The sequence below is a fragment of the Lepus europaeus genome, chromosome 16 (assembly GCF_033115175.1).
Source record: "Lepus europaeus isolate LE1 chromosome 16, mLepTim1.pri, whole genome shotgun sequence".
Lineage (NCBI taxonomy): Eukaryota > Metazoa > Chordata > Mammalia > Lagomorpha > Leporidae > Lepus > Lepus europaeus.
Window position 1 is genome coordinate 51,850,623 of NC_084842.1, and position 23,607 is coordinate 51,874,229.

The 23,607-nt window shown below is 36.6% G+C and overlaps 1 protein-coding gene across 2 annotated transcripts in view; it reads right to left on the reverse strand.

The window, feature by feature from the left end:
• The window catches only part of GABRB1 (gamma-aminobutyric acid type A receptor subunit beta1), a 439,794-nt gene that overhangs the window by 105,710 nt on the left and 310,477 nt on the right, over window positions 1-23,607 (reverse strand). For both annotated transcript variants that reach the window (XM_062213299.1, XM_062213300.1), the window contains exon 5: window positions 2,961-3,043. In XM_062213299.1, coding sequence (XP_062069283.1) covers window positions 2,961-3,043 — 83 coding nt within the window. The remainder of the gene's footprint in view (window positions 1-2,960; window positions 3,044-23,607) is intronic.

Below are 23,607 nucleotides of genomic sequence, written 5' to 3' on the forward strand. Positions count from 1 at the left end.
TTCTGAAACATATAAGTTTGTTAATTAGCATAAGCAAAACTGGAACAAAACCAATTATAAGTGGGGTGCCCCTTTAGATGAAAAGAACTTATCTTACAGATTCCCAGATAGTGGGTAGTGATAGGCTACCCTTCTGTAGATTATAAACCCATTTAGTTTGAGTGTAGAGAATTATAATAGAAGAATCCATTAGGTAGCTTTATCATCAATAACAGTTCCCAGAGATAATCAAGAAAGGCAAGTACAGCATGTTTGCCTTAAGGAGACAAAGGCAAAACTTTTACTTATCCTTTTTGCTTTGAAGTACTAAAGGTTTCTTATTGGCTTATAGGAACAATCAGGCATGTCTTTTTCATTCACCTGTGAAGACTTAAGCAGTAGAAGTTTAATCAAAATTTCACGGAAGTAGTCGTGCTCAATAGCACTTGGTAAGGTCCCTTTAATTTATGCTGAAACTGATAAGAGGATCTTCTTATGAATGGCTTGCTCAGGAATTTCTAATGTTGGAGTTTTTGTTAAAAACTCCTTGATTCCTTGGAACAACTTTTGTAGCTCCCCTGTCCAGCACAGTTGTCTGTTTCAGAGGCTTTTAAGCAAACACAAGGTTTAGAATCCAAATCCCGGAATCCATAACAACTTTTGTAGCTCCCCTTTTCAGTACAAAGTCTGCTTCAGGGCCTCTTTAAAGCTATATACAAAAGTTTAGAATCTGAACTTTGGAATTCAAATTCCATAGAATCCTGTCATCAGCAATTCCCAACCCTGGAGCTTTTAGTTAGAAGTTCCTTAGTTCTCTGGAACAACTTTTGCAGCTACTCTTTTCAGTATGGGGTCTGCATTAGGGTATCTTTAAAGCTATGTACAAAAGTTTGCAATCCAAATCTTGGAATCCGAAGTCCACAAAATTTCGCCATTCCCAGAAATCTCCTCGGCTGCCTTTAAATATTTGATCCTATGTTAAAACATATGAGATAGGAATTTTACAGAGAGACATGTATCCCAGATTTTATATTTGAGGCACTTAATAAAGTATGAAAGTAGATCCCTACCTTACACCTTACACAAAAATCCACTCAACAGGGATTAAAGACTTAAATCTACGACCTGATGCCATCAAATTATTAGAGAACATCGGAGAAACCCTATAAGATATAGGAACAGGCAAAGACTTCTTAAAAAGACCACAGAGGCACAGGCAGTCAAGCCAAAATCAACAATTGGGATTACATCAAATTAAGAAGTTTCTGTACTTCAAAAGAAACAGTCAGGAAAGTGAAGAGGCAACCAACAGAATGGGGAAAAAATATTTGCAAACTATGCAACAGATAAAGGGTTAATATCCAGAATCTACAAAAAGATCAAGAAACTCCACAACAACAAAACAAACAACCAAGATAGGCCAAGGACCTAAATAGACATTTTTCAAAAGAGGAAATCCAAATGGCTAATAGACACATGAAAAATGTTCAGGATCACTAGCTATCCGGGAAATGCAAATCAAAACCACAATGAGGTTTCACCTCACACCAGTTAGAATGGCCTACATACAGAAATCTACCAACAACAGATGCTGGCGAGGATGTGGTGAAAAAGGTACCCTGATCCACTGTTGGTGGGAATGCAAGCTGGTCAAGCCACTATGGAAGTCAGTCTGGAGATTCCTCAGAAACCTAAATATAACCCTACTATACAACCCAGCCATCCCACTCCTTGCAATTTACCCAAAGGAAATTAAAATGGCAAATAAAAGAGCTGTCTGCACCTCAGTGTTTATTGCAGCTCAATTCACAATAGTGAAGAAATGGAATCAACCTAAATGCCCATCAACAGAAGACTGGATAAAGAAATTATGGGATATGTACTCTATACAATACTATAAAGCAGTAAAAAAAATGAAATCCAGTCATTTGCAACAAGATGGAGGAATCTGGAAAACATCATACTGAGTGAAATAAGCCAGTCCTAAAGGGACAAATATCATATGTTCTCCCTGATTGGTGACACCTGAGCTCTTAAAAGGAAACCTGTTGAAGTGAAATGGATACTATGAGAAACAATGACTTGATCAGCCCTTGTCCTGACTGTGGAGGAACAACTTACTATTTTATTCCTTTTAGTGTTTTTTTTGTTCTACTTAATAGCATTGGTTAAACTCTTTAATTACCACACAATTATTCTTAGTCATTTAAATTTAACTGAAAAGTGATCCCTGTTAAATATAAGAGTGGGAATAAGAGAGGGAGGAGATTTACAGTTCGGCACATGCTCACTCAAACTTAACCTTAATGGTAGAACTAGAAGCGTGCCAGGGGATTCCAAATCAATCCCATCAAGGTGGCATGTACCAATGCCATCTTACTTGTTAAAGTGATCAGTTTAAGTTCATAATTGATAAAAAAGATAGGATTAAGTGTCAAAAGGATTACATAAATAAGACCAGTGTCTGCAAATAATTTGCTTTCTTTCTTTTTCTTCCTCATATAATGTGTTGAAATCTTTACCTAGAATAGACTTAATTTTCTGTGTATAAAGTTAAATGAAAATAGGTCTTAGGAAAAAACAAGACCGGGAACAGGAGAGGAAAAGAGAAGAGGGGTAGGAGTGTGGATAGGAGGGCAGGTATGGTGGGAAGAATTACTATGTTCCTAAAATTATATTTATGAAATGCATGCAAACAAATATAAAAGGAAAGACTTTGCTGGAAGCTCACACTAAGGAAGAGAGTTTATAAATTGTTGAGCTAGTATAAGTGATTTTTCCATAATTTTTATAAATATAATCTTATTTAACTGTCCTTGAGCCACCAATGCCAATGAAAATTTCCCTAAACTATGAGCCCCTTGGAAAGTTGTTAAGGTTGTGTTAAGAATACCTTAGTACCAACGAACTTAGTGAATGGTTGCATTTAATTGGAACAAGCAAACATCCCTCCTTCTTATATCCCTGTCCAAGTAACTCACAACTTTCAATCTCCAGGGTGCAGTTTTGTTCATCCAGAGGGTATCTTCGGAGATCCATCATACATGCAGCTGTGGTTGTGATCCTATCAGAGTAAGAGAGATAAAAATACATCATAAAAGTTGTGACACTTTATTTCTATACTTCCCAGCCCCACGTATATTTACCAGATTGCAGAAACAAGGGTTCAAAAATGTTTTGAAATCACAAGGGACTATTATGTAATATGCTAATAAATTAATAACATGAAAATACATATGGAAGTGGATAAGTTCCTAGACATACACAACTTACTAAAATGTACCAAGAAGAAACAGGGATGCAGGCCATACCACTAAGTAACAAAGATTAATTCAATAATCAAAAACTTTCTAACAAAGGAAAGGCCAGAATCATATTGTTCCATGAGTCAATTCTACCAGGTATTCAAGGAAGACCAAGTATCGACTTCTCTTACATTCTTCCAAAAACTAGAAGACACAAAATTGTCACATTCATTTTATGAGATCAGCATCACCCTGATTCCAAAACTAGACAAAGACACTACAAGTAAAGAAAACTACAGGCCAAAAGCCCTGGTGAATATGGATGAGAGAATCCTCAATAAAAAATACTAGAAGCTGACTCAATGTCATATGCAAATCCATCAATGTAATACACCATTATTAACAAAATAAAACCAGATGATCATATCAACAGATGCAGAAAAATTGAAAAATTCTCCTCTGAGGTCTGGAACAAGTCAAAGATGCCCACTTTTCTCACTTTTTTATGGGATATTCCAGCCAGAGAAAGCAAGAATGAGAAAAAAAGGCATTCCAAATCAGAAAGGAACAAGTAAAATTATCTCATCTGCAGATGGCATCATCATATACATAGAAAACTCCAAAGATTCCATATGAAAAAGTTAGAAATAATAAATGTATACAATAAAGTTATAACATGCAAAAATAAGTAATGTTTCTATATACCAAAACAAACTCACTGAAAGGGAAATTAAGAACATACTCTACTTATATTAGCAACAATAGCAAAAATACTTAGGAATGAAACAAAGAGAAGAAAGACCTTTACATTAAGAATCATAAAACATTGATGGAAAAAAGTTAAACAGAAAATAAATGGAAAGCCTCCCATGCTCATAATATAGAAGCAATAACATTATCAAAATGACCATAACCCAAAAGGGAGCTATAGAATCAAAACTATGCTTATCAAAATCCCAACTGGATTTTTTTTACATAAATAGAACAATCATAAAATTCACAAGGAATCACAATAGAGACCCCAGTGCATAGCCAAAGTTCTAATTCACATTTCCATCAATGGTATGTAAGACTTCCTCTTTATCCACAATCTTGCCATGAATTCTTATCTTCTGTCTGTTTTATACTAACCATTCTGACAGGTATGAGAAGACATCTCACAGTGGTTTTGATTTGCATTTATCTGATCATTACAGACACCAAGCACCTTTTCAAATGCCTCTTGGCCATCTGAGTATTGTCTTTTGAGAAGTATTCTTTGAATCTATTCCACATTTTTAATTGAATTAATTATATTTTTGGTATTTGGTTGTATGAGATCTTACATATTTTGATCAGCAATCCTTTACCAGATATATTATTTATAAATATTTTCTCCAATTTTATAGATTGCCTGTTTATTTTGTTGATTGTTTCTTTTACTGTGCGAAAGCTTTTGAGTGTGATTCAAAACCACTTAACTACTTCTTGCCTTTATTGTCTGGGCTTCTGGTTTCATACCTAAAAGGTTATTGAGAAGAGGTTTCCCTGTTTTCTACTATTAGTTTCACAGTTTCAGTTTTTCATGCTTAAGTCTTTAATTCATATTGAGTTAGTTTTGATGCATGGTATAAGATATGATCCAATTCCTTTTTGTGTCAGTGGGTATCCTTTTGTGTCAGTAGGTTTTGAAGAGATTACTACCCTTTCCTCACTGTGTGTTCTTGATGCCCTTTTTGAAGATTGGTTGATGTAAGTATGTGGATTGGGGGGAGGGTTTCCTCAATTCTGTTTTAAATCATTAGCATATTGTTTTTATTACCATAAAATTTTTATAATAATTTGAAGGATGATCTTAAGACTTATTGATTACAATACTAGGTCCAACTTTTCAATCTATTGAAGTAAGTTCATTTATGCCTATTTTTTGGAGATCTTATATAATGAAAAAATCTTGAATTTTGCCAAATGCTTTTTCTGCATCTAGTGAGGTAATCACATAATTTTATCTCTAATTATGTTAATGTGGTATATCACATTGATTAATTTGACTTGTTGAAACATCCCTGCATCCTAAGAATAAATCTCACTTTGTCATGGTGTATGATCCTTTTGATCTGCTGTTGAATTTAGTTTTCTAGTATTTTATTGATTAGATTACATTCATAATTAGTATAACTGACTAACTGCCACAATAGCAATATGTCTACGATATCACAAGAAAGCTGTTAAGATTTTGAAGATATGCAGATAGGACTTCAGTTTTACTTTACTGCATACTCGTGGTGTGAACTTGAATTATTTCCATGATGCTCAGTCCCCTCAGTAATAAAAGTACCTACTATGTAGGATATCTCAGGATTAAAATAGATAATGTACACACAGCTCTTAGTCCAGTGCCCTGTACACAGTTGTGCTTCATACTGATGGTCATCATTATGGTTGTTATTATCTTATGCCTTCTCCTATGTGCAAGAACATCTTAGCAATGTCTCTGGATGATGTCTCTAGGATGAATCTAGATCATGCATGCTTCTCATACTACACCCTAACGCAACAACAATAAAGCCAGCCTTCTGTGACTCGTGTGTCACGAGTGTGTGTCTATTATTAGGCATTTGTCACATTCATATCTGGAACCAAGGCCCATTTATCCTCAGCAGGTGGCATATAAGCAGAGAAGAAATACAGCTCTAGGATTAAAGTTTACACCATTTTTGCAAGCTATGGTAGACATTATGTGTTTATCCAAACTCTAGGGCTCTTATTCCTGATATCTCATTTGAATTTCAATGACTCCATTTTCTCTTGCTTGTGATGGTTTCCTGTATTGGGCAGTCTGAGAGAAACTGAAACTCACAGGTCCAATCCTGCAAAACTCTGGTATTATGTTGTAATTAACAAAATAATTATCAGAATGATATTTATTTGAGAGGCAGAAAGACAGTCTCTCACGCACACACACACACAAAGAGAGCACACCCCCATTTGCTGGTTCATCTCTCCAATACTCGCAATGTCTGGGACTGGATATGAAGCTGGGATCTAGGGAGTCAATCCAGGTCTCCCATGTGAGTGCCAAGAATCAAATCATTCGAACCATTATTGCTGCCTCCCATGGAACACATTAGCAAGAAGTGGGAATCAGAAGCTGGAGCCAGGTATCCAGCTCAGATACTCCAATCTGAGGGGCAGCATCTTCACTTGAGTCTCAGCTTCTGGGTTAAATGCCTGCCTCTGACAAACTATCTTAAAAAATTAAATAGTCCTCTGCTACAAAGTATGATAATAACATAAATGATTCAAAATACTCAAATTCAAGAATAAGTTTTTTTTTCTATTTTAATCATCAGGAGTTAACATTTGAATTTTTTTTTGCAAGTGGGTAGATTTATTTATTAATTTATTTTTAACTTTTATTTAGTAAATATAATTTCCAAAGTACAGTTTATGGATTACAATGGCTTCTCCCCCCATAACTTCCCTCCCACCTGCAACCCTCCCCTTTCCCACTCCCTCTCCCCTTCCATTCACATCGATTCATTTTCAATTCTCTTTATATACAGAAGATCCATTTAGTATGTATTAAGTAAAGATTTCATCAGTTTGCACCCACACAGAAACACAAAGTGTAGAATACTGTTTCAGTACTAGTTATAGCATTACTTCACATTGGACAACACATTAAGGACAGAGATCCCACATGAGGAGTAAGTACACAGTGACTCCTGTTGTTGACTTAACAATTTGACACTCTTGTTTATGGCGTCAGTAATCTCCCTAGGCTCTAGTCATGAGTTGTCAAGGCTATGGAAGCCTTTTGAGTTCGCTGACTCTGATCTTATTCAGACAAGGTCATAATCAAAGTGGAAGTTCTCTCTTCCCTTCAGAGAAAGGTACCTCCTTCTTTGATGGCCCCATTCTTTCTACTGGGATCTCACTAACAGAGATCTTTCATTTAGGTATTGAAATTTTTTAGAAATACTCTGCAGGTTGAAGCACAGCTATGTCTTCTTAGGGAGAAAATCTCCTAGACAGCTGCCTACAACTGTTCTGCATATTTCTTATTTTCTTTAACAATTCATCTTGGATTTGGTTCTATACTAGTAAGTGATAAGCTATCTTAAAAATATATACAATGTGTTCAGTTGTATGGAAATACCGTAACTTATTTTCCTAAGCATCCTCTAGTGAGCACATATTTTGTTTCCTATCTTTTATTTTTTCAAATGAAGTTACAGATATGTGTACACAGTCTATACTTTATTTCAGTATAGTGTATATGCATATATACATACAGTATATATTGTACATATATACTAGTGTATGCTATGCATGTTAGTGAAATGGTACCATCTTATCTGCAGTGCCAAACTTAAGCCTCAGTTACCATCTTGGGCACTGGCTCAGTTTCCATCCTTTGAAATAAGTTTCAGTTTCTTAAGCCCCGCCTGGTTTGCCAGAAATCAGGTGACCAAATGGCCCAACCATATGTGTTGCCTTCACCCCACCAAGTGGAATGTACTGTGCTTACTTCCTTCTTTCTGCTAAGCTATAATGGCCTGTCTTCCTAGTACAGGCTGCTGTTCTCCAGTGCACCGGAGGCAGCCTGCAGCGTTCCTCACCAACCCCCTCTGCCCGGGACAATAAAACTTTTCCCAAACTTAGGTGTTTGGTGTGTTTTGTGGTAGCCTTTCAATGCATATATAATCTATGATTAGTCTTTAAAACATTCATAGAAAATTTGTTATGAAGAAATCATGTATGGGTATAAAATTTTTTCACACCAGAATAAACATATCTTTTAATTCTATTTTTTCATGAACTTTTGGAAACACTCTCACATATATGAAGAGTTTCTAAATATCTATCAGATAGAACATTTTTGAGGAAGCCAAATCAAGTTATGGATTTGGTCATTTGTGTTAGGTTAAGTAGAATATAGGCAACTTTCTTAACAGTGTTTTTATTTTAAAGTACTATTGGGAAAAAATCTGGCCCTTTCCAATTTCTCTTTGGTTTATTTATAAAAGATGAAAGTTCACAGCTGTCGACATTTGGACACTTCCTTTGGAGCCTTTCCTAGTCAGGACATTGATCAATTTAATTGGACTTATTTGAGCATTAGGCAAGAGCATAGAGAGTTTTAATGTTTAATTAAATTTTTTTTCAAAGTGTTTTATGAAAAAATTTGAAAAGCTTTTTAATTTCCAGAATGTAGCAATCAAAGAATTTGACTAGATTCTTTACTGCCGCCTGCTTCCAGGATCATATGGGTTAATTTATTAACTCAAAAATATATCATGAATATCTTTTAACACATTCTACTAAATAAATAGTTGAAATGCTTGTGTGTGTGTGTGTGTGTGTGTGTGAGAGAGAGAGAGAGAGAGAGAGAGAAAGAAAGAAAATGGTCTCATCCACAGTTTTATTCTCCAAATGCATGCAGTGGTGATAGTGGTGGTGGATTAGTGGGAAAGGACTGAGCTGGGAACTGAATCCAGGTTTCCCATGTGGGTGGCAGGAAAGGCCCCACCCCACAAGTCAACCCATTGCTTCCCAGGATCAGCATTAGCAGGAAGCTGGAATCAGGAGTCCAGAGTTGGGAAAGATTATCTTTTGTTTCTCAAAATACGGTTCTGCAACATTATTTTTATAGTGCACAGTATTCTAAATAAATAAAACAACACTGTAAATATTTAAGAATCTTTTAAAAATTCATCTGTCTACTATATTCTTTAACAGCTGCTTATGAATAAAGAAATATGAAGACGTGAATATTCTCTGGGCATCACTGAAGTAGAGCTCTCTAATCCACCGGCCTGGCTAACACTTCTCAGTCACGGATGATTCTGTGTTGCGGGAAACATGTGGCAGTATCTGAAGATATCTTTGATTGTCATGCTGAGGCTGGAGGGTTGATAATGGCATCCAGTAGGTGGAGGCCAGAGATGCTGCTAAACATCCCACAATGCATATGATAGAATAATGAAAAATTATCTGTTCCAAAATGTCAATCATGCCAAGGAAAAAGAAAAGAAGAATTAACTTGCTACAGTAGTTATTTTCAAACATTTTTTCCCCATGGAAACCTTTACCTAAATTAAATCTTATAGGGAACATCACTATATAAAATACAAATGAAATAAATGAAAGTTCATAATTTGCTGTGACAAAATAACCTTATAAGTGCAATTATTGACATTTATATTATTGGGCAAACAAATTTGAAAGCAGAGCTTATGATGAATATTAATATCTTAAACCCCCCTCTGCAGCTTTTTTTGTATTTTATTTCAATAGTATTGAGAAACTCATAAAAATACTGACTACTTTGTTTTAAAACTAGACTGAATTTTTTTTAAGATTTGTTGGAAAGGCAGAATTAGAGAGAGAGAGAGAGAGAGAGAGAGAGAGAGGATGAATGAATATAAAAGAATCCATCTACTGGTTCCCTTCCAGATGGCTTGCAATAGTTGGGACTGTGTCAGACTAAAGTCAGGAGCCAGGAACTCTGAGTCTTCCACTTAGGGGCAGGATAAAGTACTTGAGCCATCATCTATTCTTCCCAAGCACACTAATAAGGAACTGGATCAGAAGCAGAGGAGGTAAGACTTGAACAGACACTCTGATATTGAAAGCGGGTGTCCCAAGTGGTACCTCAACCTGCCCCAAGTACTTGTCTTTTGAATCTTACATCCTCAAGCAAAAGTTATCCTAATTTTGAAAGATGACAACAACAAAAATCTCCCAATATTTCTGCCAAGAAACAACATCTATAATCATTGGCACCTTTACAAATAGTTCAGGAACAATCACAGGTGGTTGATCTTTAAAGGTGCTTAATGATGATATTACTTGGTGCTCCATGCTCTGCATAAGTAACCTGGCAGCACAACTAGTATCTTGATCACCCACATTTCAACCACATGTACTCTTTTTTTTTTGACAGACAGAGTGGACAGTGAGAGAGAGAGACAGAGAGAAAGGTGTTCCTTTGCCATTGGTTCACCCTCCAATGGCCGCCACGGCTGGCGGGCTGTGACTGGCGCACAGCACTGATCTGAAGCCAGGAGCCAGGTGCTTATCCTGGTCTCCCATTCGGGTGCAGGGCCCAAGCACTTGGGCCATCCTCCACTACACTCCACTGCACTCCCGGGCCACAGCAGAGAGCTGGACTGGAAGAGGAGCAACTGGGACAGAATCCGGCACCCCGACCGGGACTAGAACGCACTGTTTCGGTGCCACAGGCAGAGCATTAGCCTATTGAGCCATGGCGCTGGCTCACGTGTACTCTTACTAGTTAACCATTTTATATCCAAACTAGAGCATGCACTGAAATATTATACTGAAACACTGATTCCCAAGTTGTGAGACTCTGGAGTTGTAAGAACTCCAGAGTTTTTATAAACAAAGTGGTTTATAAACCTAACAAAGTATTGTCTATAAAATGAATAATGAATGTCTCATGTGTATGGGTACTATAGTTGTAATAAAATATCTACAATTTCTAGAAATCATAACTGAATTTAGATAAAATAATAATAGATATCATATTATATATAATATATATACTATATATAAATAATAGATAAAAGACATACAACTGAAATCATTGTGAGAAACTAAACTTCATACCAAAGCTTGACCATTATTCAGTGCTTTCTCAGCTAAATTCACCTGAGCCAGTTGACTTCTTTAGCTTCCAAATCCATTACGATATCAAAATGCATTGAATAATCATAACAACCCAAAAAAGGAAGAAATCAGTAGTTCTAGAACTTGAACTGTAGGAGTTTCCCTTTTCTGGAGAGCACTGACATTAGTGAAAACAGTTTCCATCTTGGGATGTGTCTGTTCCACATTTCTCAGTACCCAAAGGAAGTCATTGGCCTAATATGGATTAGGTGTGCCAATTCTCCAAAAATTAGTAAGGGTTGAATAAAACCCAATAAGTACGAATATGTTCAGCAGAAACCCACCAGGGTCCATGAGAAGGGAGAGGTCATTGAGATTCAGAGACTCCCTAGTACAAGCATAACTCACAAATCCATATTTTAGCCTGTGGAAATTTGAATCACAGAGTTCTCATCACCTTGATGATGGAAGGATCTGACATCTCACTAGTATAGATTATAGTAATATATAGCTAAGTTAACTGACTACATGAGCTCCTGGGAAGGAAAAACAACTGCTCAGCAAGAATTCACTGGATCCTCAATGACACGAGAAATGTCCCTGAGAATTCTGCTCATTTGTTCTGTCTTTTGGATGAGAAGAGGCAAAGAACATTTCTAAGAATCATTTGTCCCCATGCTTTTATTTGTTCCCCTTGCCTAATTCACTTGCTCAGCAGTAGTTAGTCACCTCTAAAATTAATTAACACATCTACATGGAAATGTACTCATACTGTGGCTGAAGCAGGCATTTATAATTATTTTTTATGGAATCAAAAGTACCAGCAATCACTGAGCTAGATGGGTTGAGGGACTGAAGATTGGATTGTTTTCCGCGGTGTTCTTTAACTTTTCATGTGCAAGGTATTAATTTCAAGCATGTGAAAATATTATTACTGGCTGGTAGCAAATGAAAGTACAACAGGGTAGAATCAGCTAAAGGCAAAGCAGTAACTGTTCTTCTGAAGACAGATTTCCCAGAGGTGAATTCCTGACAGCAAAACATTCATCTGTCTCTTTTTTTTTTCAAAGACATTTAGAATGGCTTACATTATAATCCAATTTATTGACATTTTGAAGGTTAGGTCAAAACACTATAATGGGCTATTAGTTAGAAAATATGTTCCCATGATACTCTGGAATGGATATGAATTATGTTGTTGTACCATTTACTTACTAAGGCTTAGGTTGTATGGTTGTTGACCCTAAGAACCATCGTCATCATTTATTATGAATATTTGATGGCTGAGGACAGCATGATTCTCATGGGTGACAAAACACAATCTAGGAAGTCCTGACCCATAAGTGGTTTAAAATATAGGTATATATTTACACACATACTCAAGAGTATGTACACATAAATACACGGAAAGAATACATTTAAAAATAAGGATGTGAAATACAACAAATGAAAAAATTGTGAATATATGGTTGAGATTTTCCTATAGCCTTCAGTTTTATAGGGAAGAACTGCCAAAATTTTAATCTCTGTAGAACGTAATTGCATAACTTAATAGGATGTGTTTGAAGGCAATATTACAAAGAAAAGAAGAAAATTCTTAAAATTGCTAATTTCTATTCACATCCCTGTGGTTGGTGAGACTGACAACAAATAACAGATAAAAGATTGAAATCAGTATCAGTGAAGTGCATTTGGGCCTGCACCCGTTAATCCATGTTAGGTATCACCCAATGCAACTAATGAGAAGGTAGATGGGTTAGCATCAGGCATTACTAATGAATATACAATTTTTTTTCAGCTGATATTTACTGAAGGCTCACTGCAACAATATGAAATGAATGTCTGTTATCTTCATACTTCACCCCAAATTTTATTTAGAAGTAGATAGGTCAGTTTGTTTAGGAAAATACCTTGATGTTTGAAGGAGAAATACTGAGAGCATGAGAAATCAGTGACAAGGATACAAAAGTGCACAAATGGCTGTGTTAGGCTTTACAAAAGATTTAGGTATGCAGAAAGAAAAGATGGAGTGACAAAAATGTTTAAGAATATATTTGATAATAATTTTAAGTTTTTTTGCCTTGTTATGATAATATGTTTTCCCCCAGTGCAACTATACATTAAGCATGGATGTGTACACATACATATCATAAAGCCTTGCTTTATACTTGGAAGGATGCATGGAAAGGAGCCAAATTCCACATCTTGCCAGTAATAGTATTCTATAAATACTGCTTACTAAGCCAGTTGGTCTTCACTATACTAAGTCAATTAGCATAGACCTTCAAAGCCAGAGATTACCAAATTATGTAAACCCTTTGGGATGCCTCAGCAATCCTGCAGAAGATGTTACACTCCCACGAGTAACGGACTGCATATGATTCCTGAGCTGTAAGGGGTAATTTGAGCTAGTATTATGAATTCTCTTATTGCAGCTGAAACAAATTATCAGAAATTTAGTGCTTTGGCTGGCGCCGTGGCTCACTTGGCTAATCCTCTGTCTGCAGCGCCGGCACCCCGGGTTCTAGTCCCAGTTGGGATGCTGGATTCTGTCCCAGTTGTTCCTATTCCAGTCCAGTTCTCTGCTGTGGTCCAGGAAGGCAGTGGAGGATGGCCCAAGTGCTTGGGCCCTGCACCCATAAGGGAGACCAGGAGGAAGCACCTGGATCCTGGCTTTGGATTGGTGCAGTGCACCGGCCGTAGTGGCCATTTGGGGGATGAACCAAGGGAAGGAAGACCTTTCTCACTGTCTAACTCTGCCTGTCCAAAAAAAAAAAAAAAAAAAATTAGTGGTTTAAAACAACACAAATTTGTCCGGTGCCATGGCTCAACAGGCTAATCTTCCGTCTAGTGGCGCCGGCACATCGGGTTCTAGTCCCGGTCGGGGTCCTGGATTCTGTCCCGGTTGCCCCTCTTCCAGGCCAGCTCTCTGCTATGGCCCAGGAGTGTAATGGAGGATGGCCCAAGTGCTTGGGCCCTGCACCTGAATGGGAGACCAGGATGAGCACCTGGCTCCTGGCTTCGGATCAGCACGATGCGCTGGCCGTGGCGGCCATTGGAGGGTGAACCAACGGCAAAGGAAGACCTTCTCTCTGTCTCTCTCTCTCACTGTCCACTCTGCCTGTCAAAAAAAATAATAATAATAAAAAAAAAAACCCAACACAAGTTCATTTTGTTACAGTTCTGGAGGCCAGAGATCCTAAAATAAAGGTCTAAGAAGAGATGTGTTCTTTCTTGCCTCTTCCAGCTTCTAGAGACAGTTTACCTTCCACAGTTCATGGATCCTTCCTTCTATCTTCAAATCACATCACTCAAATCTCTGTTTCTGTCCTCAAAAGACTCATTCTCCTACTCCCTTAGTTTTCCTTAAAAGGACATTTGTGATTATATTCAACCCATATATGTAATCCTGGATAATCTCTTTTTTTCAAAATCCTAACTTAATCACTTCTGCAAAGTCTTTGTTGCCTTCAAGGTTCAGTCACAGATCTACAGAATAAGGGCATGGATATTTTAGGGGTAGGGGACCATAATTCTGACTACCACACATGCAGTAATAGCCTTATTATGCAGATGTTATTTACATCCTGATACTAAAGGTAAGGAAATTGACAGTTGTTGAGATTAAGACATATATCCAAGTTTACATAGGCTGTATTTAAATTCTGATATAGTACTCAAGAGTTAAGATATCTGTAGTTATCACATTTAGGCCAGATGAGTCTAATAGAGGAAATTTGGTCTGGTAAAATTTCTCCAAAGAGCAGTAAAACAAATTTTAAAAATTAAGAATTTATCTTATCATATTTGTCACTGTACATTTAGTTATTATAACTTATCCAATCAATGATGAGTATAAAAAGGACTGGACTTAACTGGAAATCCACCAATATTGTGAACACTTGCTACAGCTGTTATAAGTATATCCACATACATACTATCATAATTCTTCTTTTGTTTACTTGCTTTTTAACACTTTTAGGTATCAGAAGATGGAAACTGTCTGTTTTATAAAATAGGGTATGTTTTCCTCTTATTTGGGACTATTATCTCGGACAAAAGTACCTTAACCTAGCTTTGTGATGTTCCACAGGTAATGCTGGTCATCCATAGGTGAGATTCATTGTGGAACAGAGAAAGAGAAGAGGTTATTATGTGTACATACATTTCAATGTGTGGTACATAGTATGTACTCAATTAACTGTAGTTATTATTTTCAAACTATGTTTCTAAAAATAAATATGTATGATTTCTAATACAAGTAAATTATATCATTAATATATGGCTACACTAAAGCATATGATAATACATAAAATTATAGTTAAGGAAATACATAAAATTATAGGTAAGGAAATAAAAAGGATTCATAATCTCCTTACTATAGTTTATTAATAATTTTCTTTCTTCTAAATACATTGTTTAACAAAGTTGAAATTATACTGTGTGTAATGATTCCATTTGCTGTTTTGGTTAGACTATTCATAAAGATTTTCTTAAGTCTTTGGTATCCTCTGTGAATACAATTGTGATAGTTACTGGAAATTCTGTCCTATGAACTTAACCACACATCTATTGATGAACACCATTACATACTCTTTTGGCAATGCTGTGAAAAAGTTACCTTGAATCAATAGCATTTCATACTATTCTTCTTTTTAAAATTTATTATTTAAAAAAAATTTTTGTACTTTTATTTAATGAATATAAATTTCCAAAGTACAGCTTATGGATTACAATGGCTTTCTCCCCTCACCCCCATAACTTCCCTCCCACCCGCAACCCTCCCCTCTCCCATTCCCTCTCCACTTCCATTCACATCAAGATTCATTTTCAATTCTCCTTACATACAGAAGATCAATTTAGTATATATTAAGTAAAGATTTCAACAGTTTGCACCCACACAGAAACACAAAGTGAAAAATACTGTTTGAGTACTAGTTTTAGCATTAAATCACAATGTACAGCACATTAAGAACAGAGATCCTACATGAGGAATAAGTGCACAGTGACTCCTGTTGTTGACTTAACAAATTGACACTTTTGTTTATGGTGTCAGTAATCACCCTAGGCTCTTGTCATGAGTTGCCAAGGTTATGGAAGCCTTTTGAGTTCGCTGACTCTGATCATATTTAGACAAGGTCATAGTCAAAGTGGGAGTTCTGTCCTCCCTTCAGAGAAAGGTACCTCCTTTTTTGATGACCTGTTCTTTCCATTGGGATCTCACTCACTGAGATCTTTCATTTAGGTGTTATTTATTTATTTATTTATTTTTTTGCCAGAGTGTCTTGGCTTTCCATGCCTGAAATACTCTCATGGGCTTTTCAGCTGGATCCGAATGCCTTAAGGGCTGATTCTGAGGCCAGAGTGCTCTTTAGGACATCTGCCATTCTATGAGTCTGCTGTGTATCCCGCTTTCCATGTTGGATCATTCTCTCCCTTTAAAATTAATTATTTTAAAATAAACATTTTAACTTATTTATTGTGGTTACTTTAATTTTGAGTTGCCATTTGACAAATTATTGTGTGTTTTATATATATATATATATATATATATATATACACACATATATATGGGATACAGATTGATTTTACAATTTTTGAATACAATGTGAAATAATCAAATCAAGCTAATTAACTCATCCATTACCTCAAATAATTATCATTTTAATTTGATGAAAACACTTGAAATTACTTTCAGTGTTTCTGTAATGTAAAATATACTATTATTAATCACTACATTCACTAATATAAAAAAGTACTAAAATTCATATGGAACCACAACACCCCCTAAATTGTCAAGCCAAAAATTAGAGAACAGAACAAAACTAAAGTCATCACACTATATGATTTCAAACTATACCATAAAATGACAGTAATTGAAACAGCACAGTACTTATGGTGCTTGTATAAAAATAGACTCATTGACCAATGGAATGGAACAAAGAGCCTAGAAAGGAAACCATGTACATGTAGTCATTTGATTTCCAACAAATCGTGTAGTCAATTGTATATGTACATGGGCATGTAGTCAATTGATTTCCAACAAAGGTCCCAACTATACACGTTGGGAAAAAAGACAGTTTCTACAACCTCTACAACAAATGATTTTGGAGAAATTGGATATCCATAATCAGAAGAATCAAATTGGATCCTTATGTCACACCACTTCATTTTAAAAAAAAATTTGATTCCAGGTTTCTGCTTTTTTTTTTTTTACAGGCAGAGTTAGTGAGAGAGAGAGACAGAGAGAAAGGTCTTCCTTCCCTTGGTTCACCCCTCAAAAGGCTGCTACGGCTGGCGTGCTGCACCTATCTGAAGCCAGGAGCCAGGTGCTTCCCCCTGGGCTCCCATGTGGGTACAGGGCCAAGCACTTGGGCCATCCTCCACTGCCTTCCTGGGCCACAGCAGAGAGCTGGACTGGAAGGGAGCAACAGGGACAGAATCTGGCGCCCCGACCGGGACTAGAACCCGTGGTGCTGGCGCTGCAGGCAGAGGATTAGCCTAGTGAGCCACGGCGCTGACCTCTGCTTCCTTTTATACATCTATTCTGTAGACTTTGTACTGAACATAAACAACTCTTCTCAATGTAATCAGAGGCAGCCATTTTCAGGTAATTAGCTATATAACAAATGTGGAATAAATGAGCCCACTATTATTCATTTCTTTTGGGCCAGGGTAATTCATGAAGCACTTTGTGAATATGGAAAGCAGTTCATAAATCAGTTGGGGGTGGGAATGGTAAAAGGACAGGTGATAATAAGGGAATAGTAATCAACAAATTCTCTGTCAAAGACTCAGTGCTAGGTTTCTGTTTTACCATGGATGTCTGGTTGAGTTCAAGACAGACTATTTTTCCCAAATCATGTCCTTGCCTTCATACATCTTGGAGGATGAGTATGCATTAAATTTCACCTATGTTTAGTATTTACTAGTAAGCAATTATCTAAAATATATATTAGAGTTCTAAAAAAATAAGTTTACTCTTTCCAAAAGAGCATCTTTACTTTCAACCTATTGATCATCAGAAACTTCTGCAGTGGACAAACTGAGAAACTAAAACAATAGGCAGCACTTAAACAATGGGAAAGGACCTAGATATTGAAGTAAAAGTAAAAGTCAAAGAAAATGTTTACCTCAAATGGCATTCCAAGATTTGGTGTTCTAATATACTACAGTTACACAGGGAGTCAAACAGAGTTAAGAGGTAAAGCAGGTAAATAGGTCTTCTTTCAAGATTATTAATTTTTTGGTTTATTTGCAAAACTCTTTGTTTCTTTGCCATATTATTATGTCTCCCAGAACAAAGAGCTGACACATTTATTAAATGGTAATCAGAGTCATCTTGAGTGATATTCCTGAAGGAGTAAAATCAGATTTGAGACTGACAGAGCATTACAATACTGTGTTACCCAAGGACAGTGGCTTTATGTTGACAAAGCAAAACAAAACAAAACAAAAAAAACCAAAAAGCAAATACAAGAAAGGAATATAAATTGTGCAAAAATTTCCTGTAGCCTATGGGAATGAGCAGGCCATGACACTTTATTATATTTAAATAATCAACAAAAATACTTTTAAATTAGTGGGAAACATTACTTCTGGAACAACTGTTAGCATTTTGCTATTTTTTTTCATTTCTCCTCCATGCCTGTGGACTTATTGCTTATTTATAATCATATTTCAGAATCTCTTTTCTTTCCTCCGAACGTTAATATCATAAACATTTTCCTCTTTGACATTAGGATTGCAAATTTTCTAATAAGAAACAGAACACCTTATATTGGACATGTAAGTGGTTTTCAACTTTACCAGTTTAAAATAAGGTTAAAACAACATTTTCATGAATATATGGATTATTCCAAAGTTTCCATATTTTGGATTATTTTTCTAGGATAGAAATTCATAGTAGGATTCATGGCTTCAAAACATGAAAGGTTTTATGATTTGTTTTAATATATATTACAAAACTATTTTATTAAAAATTATGCAAAATTGGCCAGCGCCGCGGCTCAATAGGCTAATCCTCCGCCTTGCGGCGCCGGCACACCGGGTTCTAGTCCCGGTTGGGGCACCGATCCTGTCCCGGTTGCCCCTCTTCTAGGCCAGCTCTCTGCTGTGGCCAGGGAGTGCAGTGGAGGATGGCCCAAGTCCTTGGGCCCTGCACCCTATGGGAGACCAGGAGAAGCACCTGGCTCCTGCCATCGGATCAGCGCGGTGCGCCGGCCACAGCGCGCCTACCGCGGAGGCCATTGGAGGGTGAACCAACGGCAAAAAAGGAAGACCTTTCTCTCTGTCTCTCTCTCTACTGTCCACTCTGCCTGTCAAAAATAAAAAAATAAAAAAATAAAAAAATAATAAAAATTATGCAAAATTATCATGGAAGAGAGCATCAATTTCTCTTGATTACTGTTTAATTATTGAAGTTTTCATTCATCAAATAAGAAAGTACTTTTAATTTATTTTGATTAGAAGTCCAATGACATATTTTTAATATATTTGCCTGCAAGCTACATTTATAACCATTATTTCTCTAGAAAACAAAATTACTAGTGATAACTAAATTCATAATTAAAAGATCAATATCAATGTTAATTTAGTTAATTAGATTAATAAATATATTTTGAATTGAAAATGTTTATTGACATACCTTCATGTTTTTTCCATCAAATATTCCTTTTGGCAGAAGTATATAAATTATAGAAATAAAAATTTAAAGAAAGCATCATCAAAATTAAGTTGTACATTTTCTATTTGCATGAAAATGTGAGAGCTGGTAATCATATATTTAAAAGGAAAACTGGAAAGCAATATTATACATTTCCAAGTTAATGATTAAGTATTCCAGATACTGTAATAACAATAAAAATGGTATCTATTTCTGTACTTTTGTAAGCAGAAATTCCTAGAGTGGTAGTATTTTGTGTGTGTGTGTGTTAAATTTATTTTTTAAATATAAAGGCAACAAATTCATTTATTTCATGGATACAGTTTTAATAATATAATGATTCTTCTCACTCTGTCCTCCTTCACTCTCACCCTCCCTCCTTATTCCTTTCTTATTTTTCTTTTAATTTTTGCAATGGTATACTTTCAATTTGCTTCATAATCACAAGCTTAATTCTCCACTAAATAAAAGATTCAATGAGTAGTATGTAGAATAACCATTGTTCCTTAGAAGCATAGACAAGACAATATATAAACAAGACAATATATAAATAATAAGCAAATCTCAAAAATATTTCAGTTTTACTTATATATATATTGCATTTGTGTACTCTATATAGTAGTTATCACAAGTCAGGGAAAACACACAATATTTGTCTTTTTGGGACTGGCTTATTTCACTAAGCTTAGTGGCCCCCCGTTGCATCCATTTTATTGAAAAAGACAAGATTTCATTCTTTTTTATGAATGAGCAGTATTCCATTGTTTGTACTTTCTAAAGTGGTAGTATTTTATAAACTAAAAAATCAAATTATTAGGGGTTCTAAGATGGTAAAATGGTGACAGGATGGTCTGAATTACATGGAGCAAAATTAATATTTAAAAAAGGAGAGAGAGTACACCCTCAGCATAAAATTGTGGGAGAGCCATGGTGGGAGACCCTATCCCCCCAAGTAGTTGAGGTAGTCTGGACCTGTGCTGAGAGAGCAGAAAAAAAACAGATTTTCGGATTTGGATCTGGAGAGGAAGATGCCTGCCCTGGCAAACCAGGTGAGAGGGAACTCCACAGGCCCATAGTACTGCTGATACATCCAGAGGAAAAGCTTAGTGAACTGCTACTGGAGTTCCATGCAAATCTCCCAAGGCGGACAAAAACAAACAAACAAAAGAACAGAAAAAAAAAGATTGGAGGGTGAACCCACGGCAAAAAGGAAGACCTTTCTCTCTGTCTCTCTCTCTCTCACTATCCACTCTGCCTGTCAAAAAAAAAAAAAAAAAAAAACCAGAAAAAAAAGGCCTTATATATCTCCCCCTCCCCATCACACTATAGCTGAGACCTGTGGCAAGCAGGGGGAGAGCTGACACCATTGTTGGACACAGGCAGGGAGCAGTGCCTCAGCTCCTGTGTCAGTTATATCACACCGATTATCTGGCAATGGGAGGCAAAGCTGCAGAAGGTACCCTGCAACTTGCCCAGCACAACTGAGAAGAGAGTGAGGCTGAAGCGAGAGAGTACCTTGCACACCTGCAAACCACAGATATAACTAGAGAGAAGTCTACAAATGCTGAGAAACAAAGGCAAAAAACAAAAAATCAAAAATCAGGAAGACACCATGAGCCTCCCAAAGGAACACTATGACATTTCAATAATAGAAGCTGAAGATGAAGAGATTGAAATTTCCAGAAATGGAATTTAAAAAACTAATCATCAGATTACTCAGAAGCGATCAGAAGCAAATTCACAAACTAAAGAAAACTATACATGATATGAATAAAACTGTCAACCCAGAATTTTGTGCCCCGCAAAGTTCTCATTTAGGAATAAAAGTGAAATAAAGACCTTCCATAACAAACAGAAATTGAAAGACTCATCCAGCTTTACAAAAGATGCTAAAGGATGGGGGCAGGCGCTGTGGCACAGCGGGGTTAACACCCTGGCCTGAAGCGCCGGCATCCCATATGGGCGCCAGTTCAGGTCCTGGCTGCTCCACTTCCAATCCAGCTCTCTGCTATGGCCTGGGAAGGCAGTGGAAGATGGCCCAAGTCCTTTGGCCCCTGCACCTGCGTAGGAGACTCGGAAGAAGCTCCCGGCTCCTGGCTTCAATCGGCGCAGCTCCAGCCGTTGCGGCTGATTGGGGGGGTGGGCCAGCGGATGGAGGATCTCTCTCTCTCTATCTCTCTCTCTCTGCCTCTCCTCTCTCTGTGTAACTGACTTTCAAATAAGTAAATAAATCTTTAAAAAAAAAAAGATGCTAAAGGATGTGCTACACACAGAAACACAGAAAAATGGTCATTACTACAAAAGAAAGTAAAGGCATAAAATCTCACAGTAAAAGTAAAAAGGAAATCCAATGTAAAAAATAGAAATGTTTATGGAAAAACACAGGGCAAAGTCATTACTTATCAATAGTCACCTTAAATACAAATGGTCTCAACTCTCCAGTAAAAAGACACAGACTAGCTGAATGGATTAAAAAACAAAATCAATCTATTTGCTGCCTACAAGAAACACATTTCACCAAGATACTTGCAGACTGAAAGTGAAAGGATGGAAAAAGATATTCCATGCTAACAGAAACCAAAAAAGAGCTGGTGTAGCCATCCTAATATCAGACAAAAGAGACAAAGAAGGGCACTATGTAATGATGAAGTGATCAATTCAATAGGAAGAAGTGACTATTATAAATGGATATGCACCTTGGGGCTGGTGCTGTGGCTCACTTGGTTAATCCTCCGTCTGCAGCGCCAGCATCCCATATGGGTGCTGGGTTCTAGTCCCAGTTGCTCCTCTTCCAGTCCAGCTCTCTGCTGTGGCTCGGGAGTGCAGTGGAGGATGGTCCAAGTGCTTGGGCCCCTGCACCCGCATGGGAGACCAGGAGGAAACACCTGGCTCCTGGCTTCAGATCGGCACAGTGGCAGCCATGGTGGCCATTTGGGGAGTGCATCAATGAAAGGAAGACCTTTCTCTCTGTCTTTCTCTCACTGTCTATAACTCTGTCAAATATATTAAAAAAAAGTATATGCAACTAATTACAGGGCACCTGGCTTCCTGAAAGAAATGCTAATGGATCTAAATGGAGCCATAGACTCAAATACAATAACAATGGAGGACTTCAATAACCCACTTTCAGCAATGGACAGATCAATGAGACAGAAAACCAGCAATGAAACAATAGGGTTAATTGACAGTATAGACCAAATGGATTTAACAGATATTTACAGAACTTTCCACCCTACAGTCATGGAATACACATTCTTCTCACCAGTGCACAGAACCTTCTCTAGGAGTGACAACATGCTAGGCCATAAAGCAAGTCTCAGCAAATTTAAAAAAACTGAAATCATACCATGTATAACCTCTGACCACAATGGAATGAAGTTAGAAATCAACAACTTAGGAATCTCAAGAACATATATAAACACATGGGTATTGAACAATATCCATGCTCCTGAATGAACAATGAGTCATAGAAGAAATCAAAAGACAAATCAAAAAATTTCTGAAAACAACATATCAAAACTTACAGGATACAGCAAAAACAGTGTTAAGTGGAAAGTTTATAGCAATTGGTGCCTACATAAAAAATTCAGAAAGGCAGCGAATAAATGAGCTATCAATGCACCTCAAAGACATGGAAAAACAACAGAAAACCAAACCCAAATCTAGTGGGAGGAAAAAATTATTAAAATTAAAAAAATCAACAAAATCAAACAAAAAATACAAAAGATCAGGAAAATGAAGAGATGGTTCTTTGAAAAAATAAACAAAATAAATACACCATTGGCCCAACTAACCAAAAAAGTAGAGAAGACCAAAGTTAGTAAAATTAGAGATAAAAAGGAAATGTAACTACAGATACCACAGGAATAAGAATAATAGAAATTATTACAAAGAGTTGTATACCAAACCGGGAAACCTAGGAAAAAAGGATAAACTCATGGAAACATACAACTTACCTAAAGTGACATAGAAAATATAAACAGACCCATAACCAAGACAGAAATTTAATCAGTAATAAAGACCCTTCTAACAAAGAAGAGTCTAGGACTAGTCGGTTTCACTGCTGAATTCTACCAGACATTTAAAGAAAAACTAACCCCA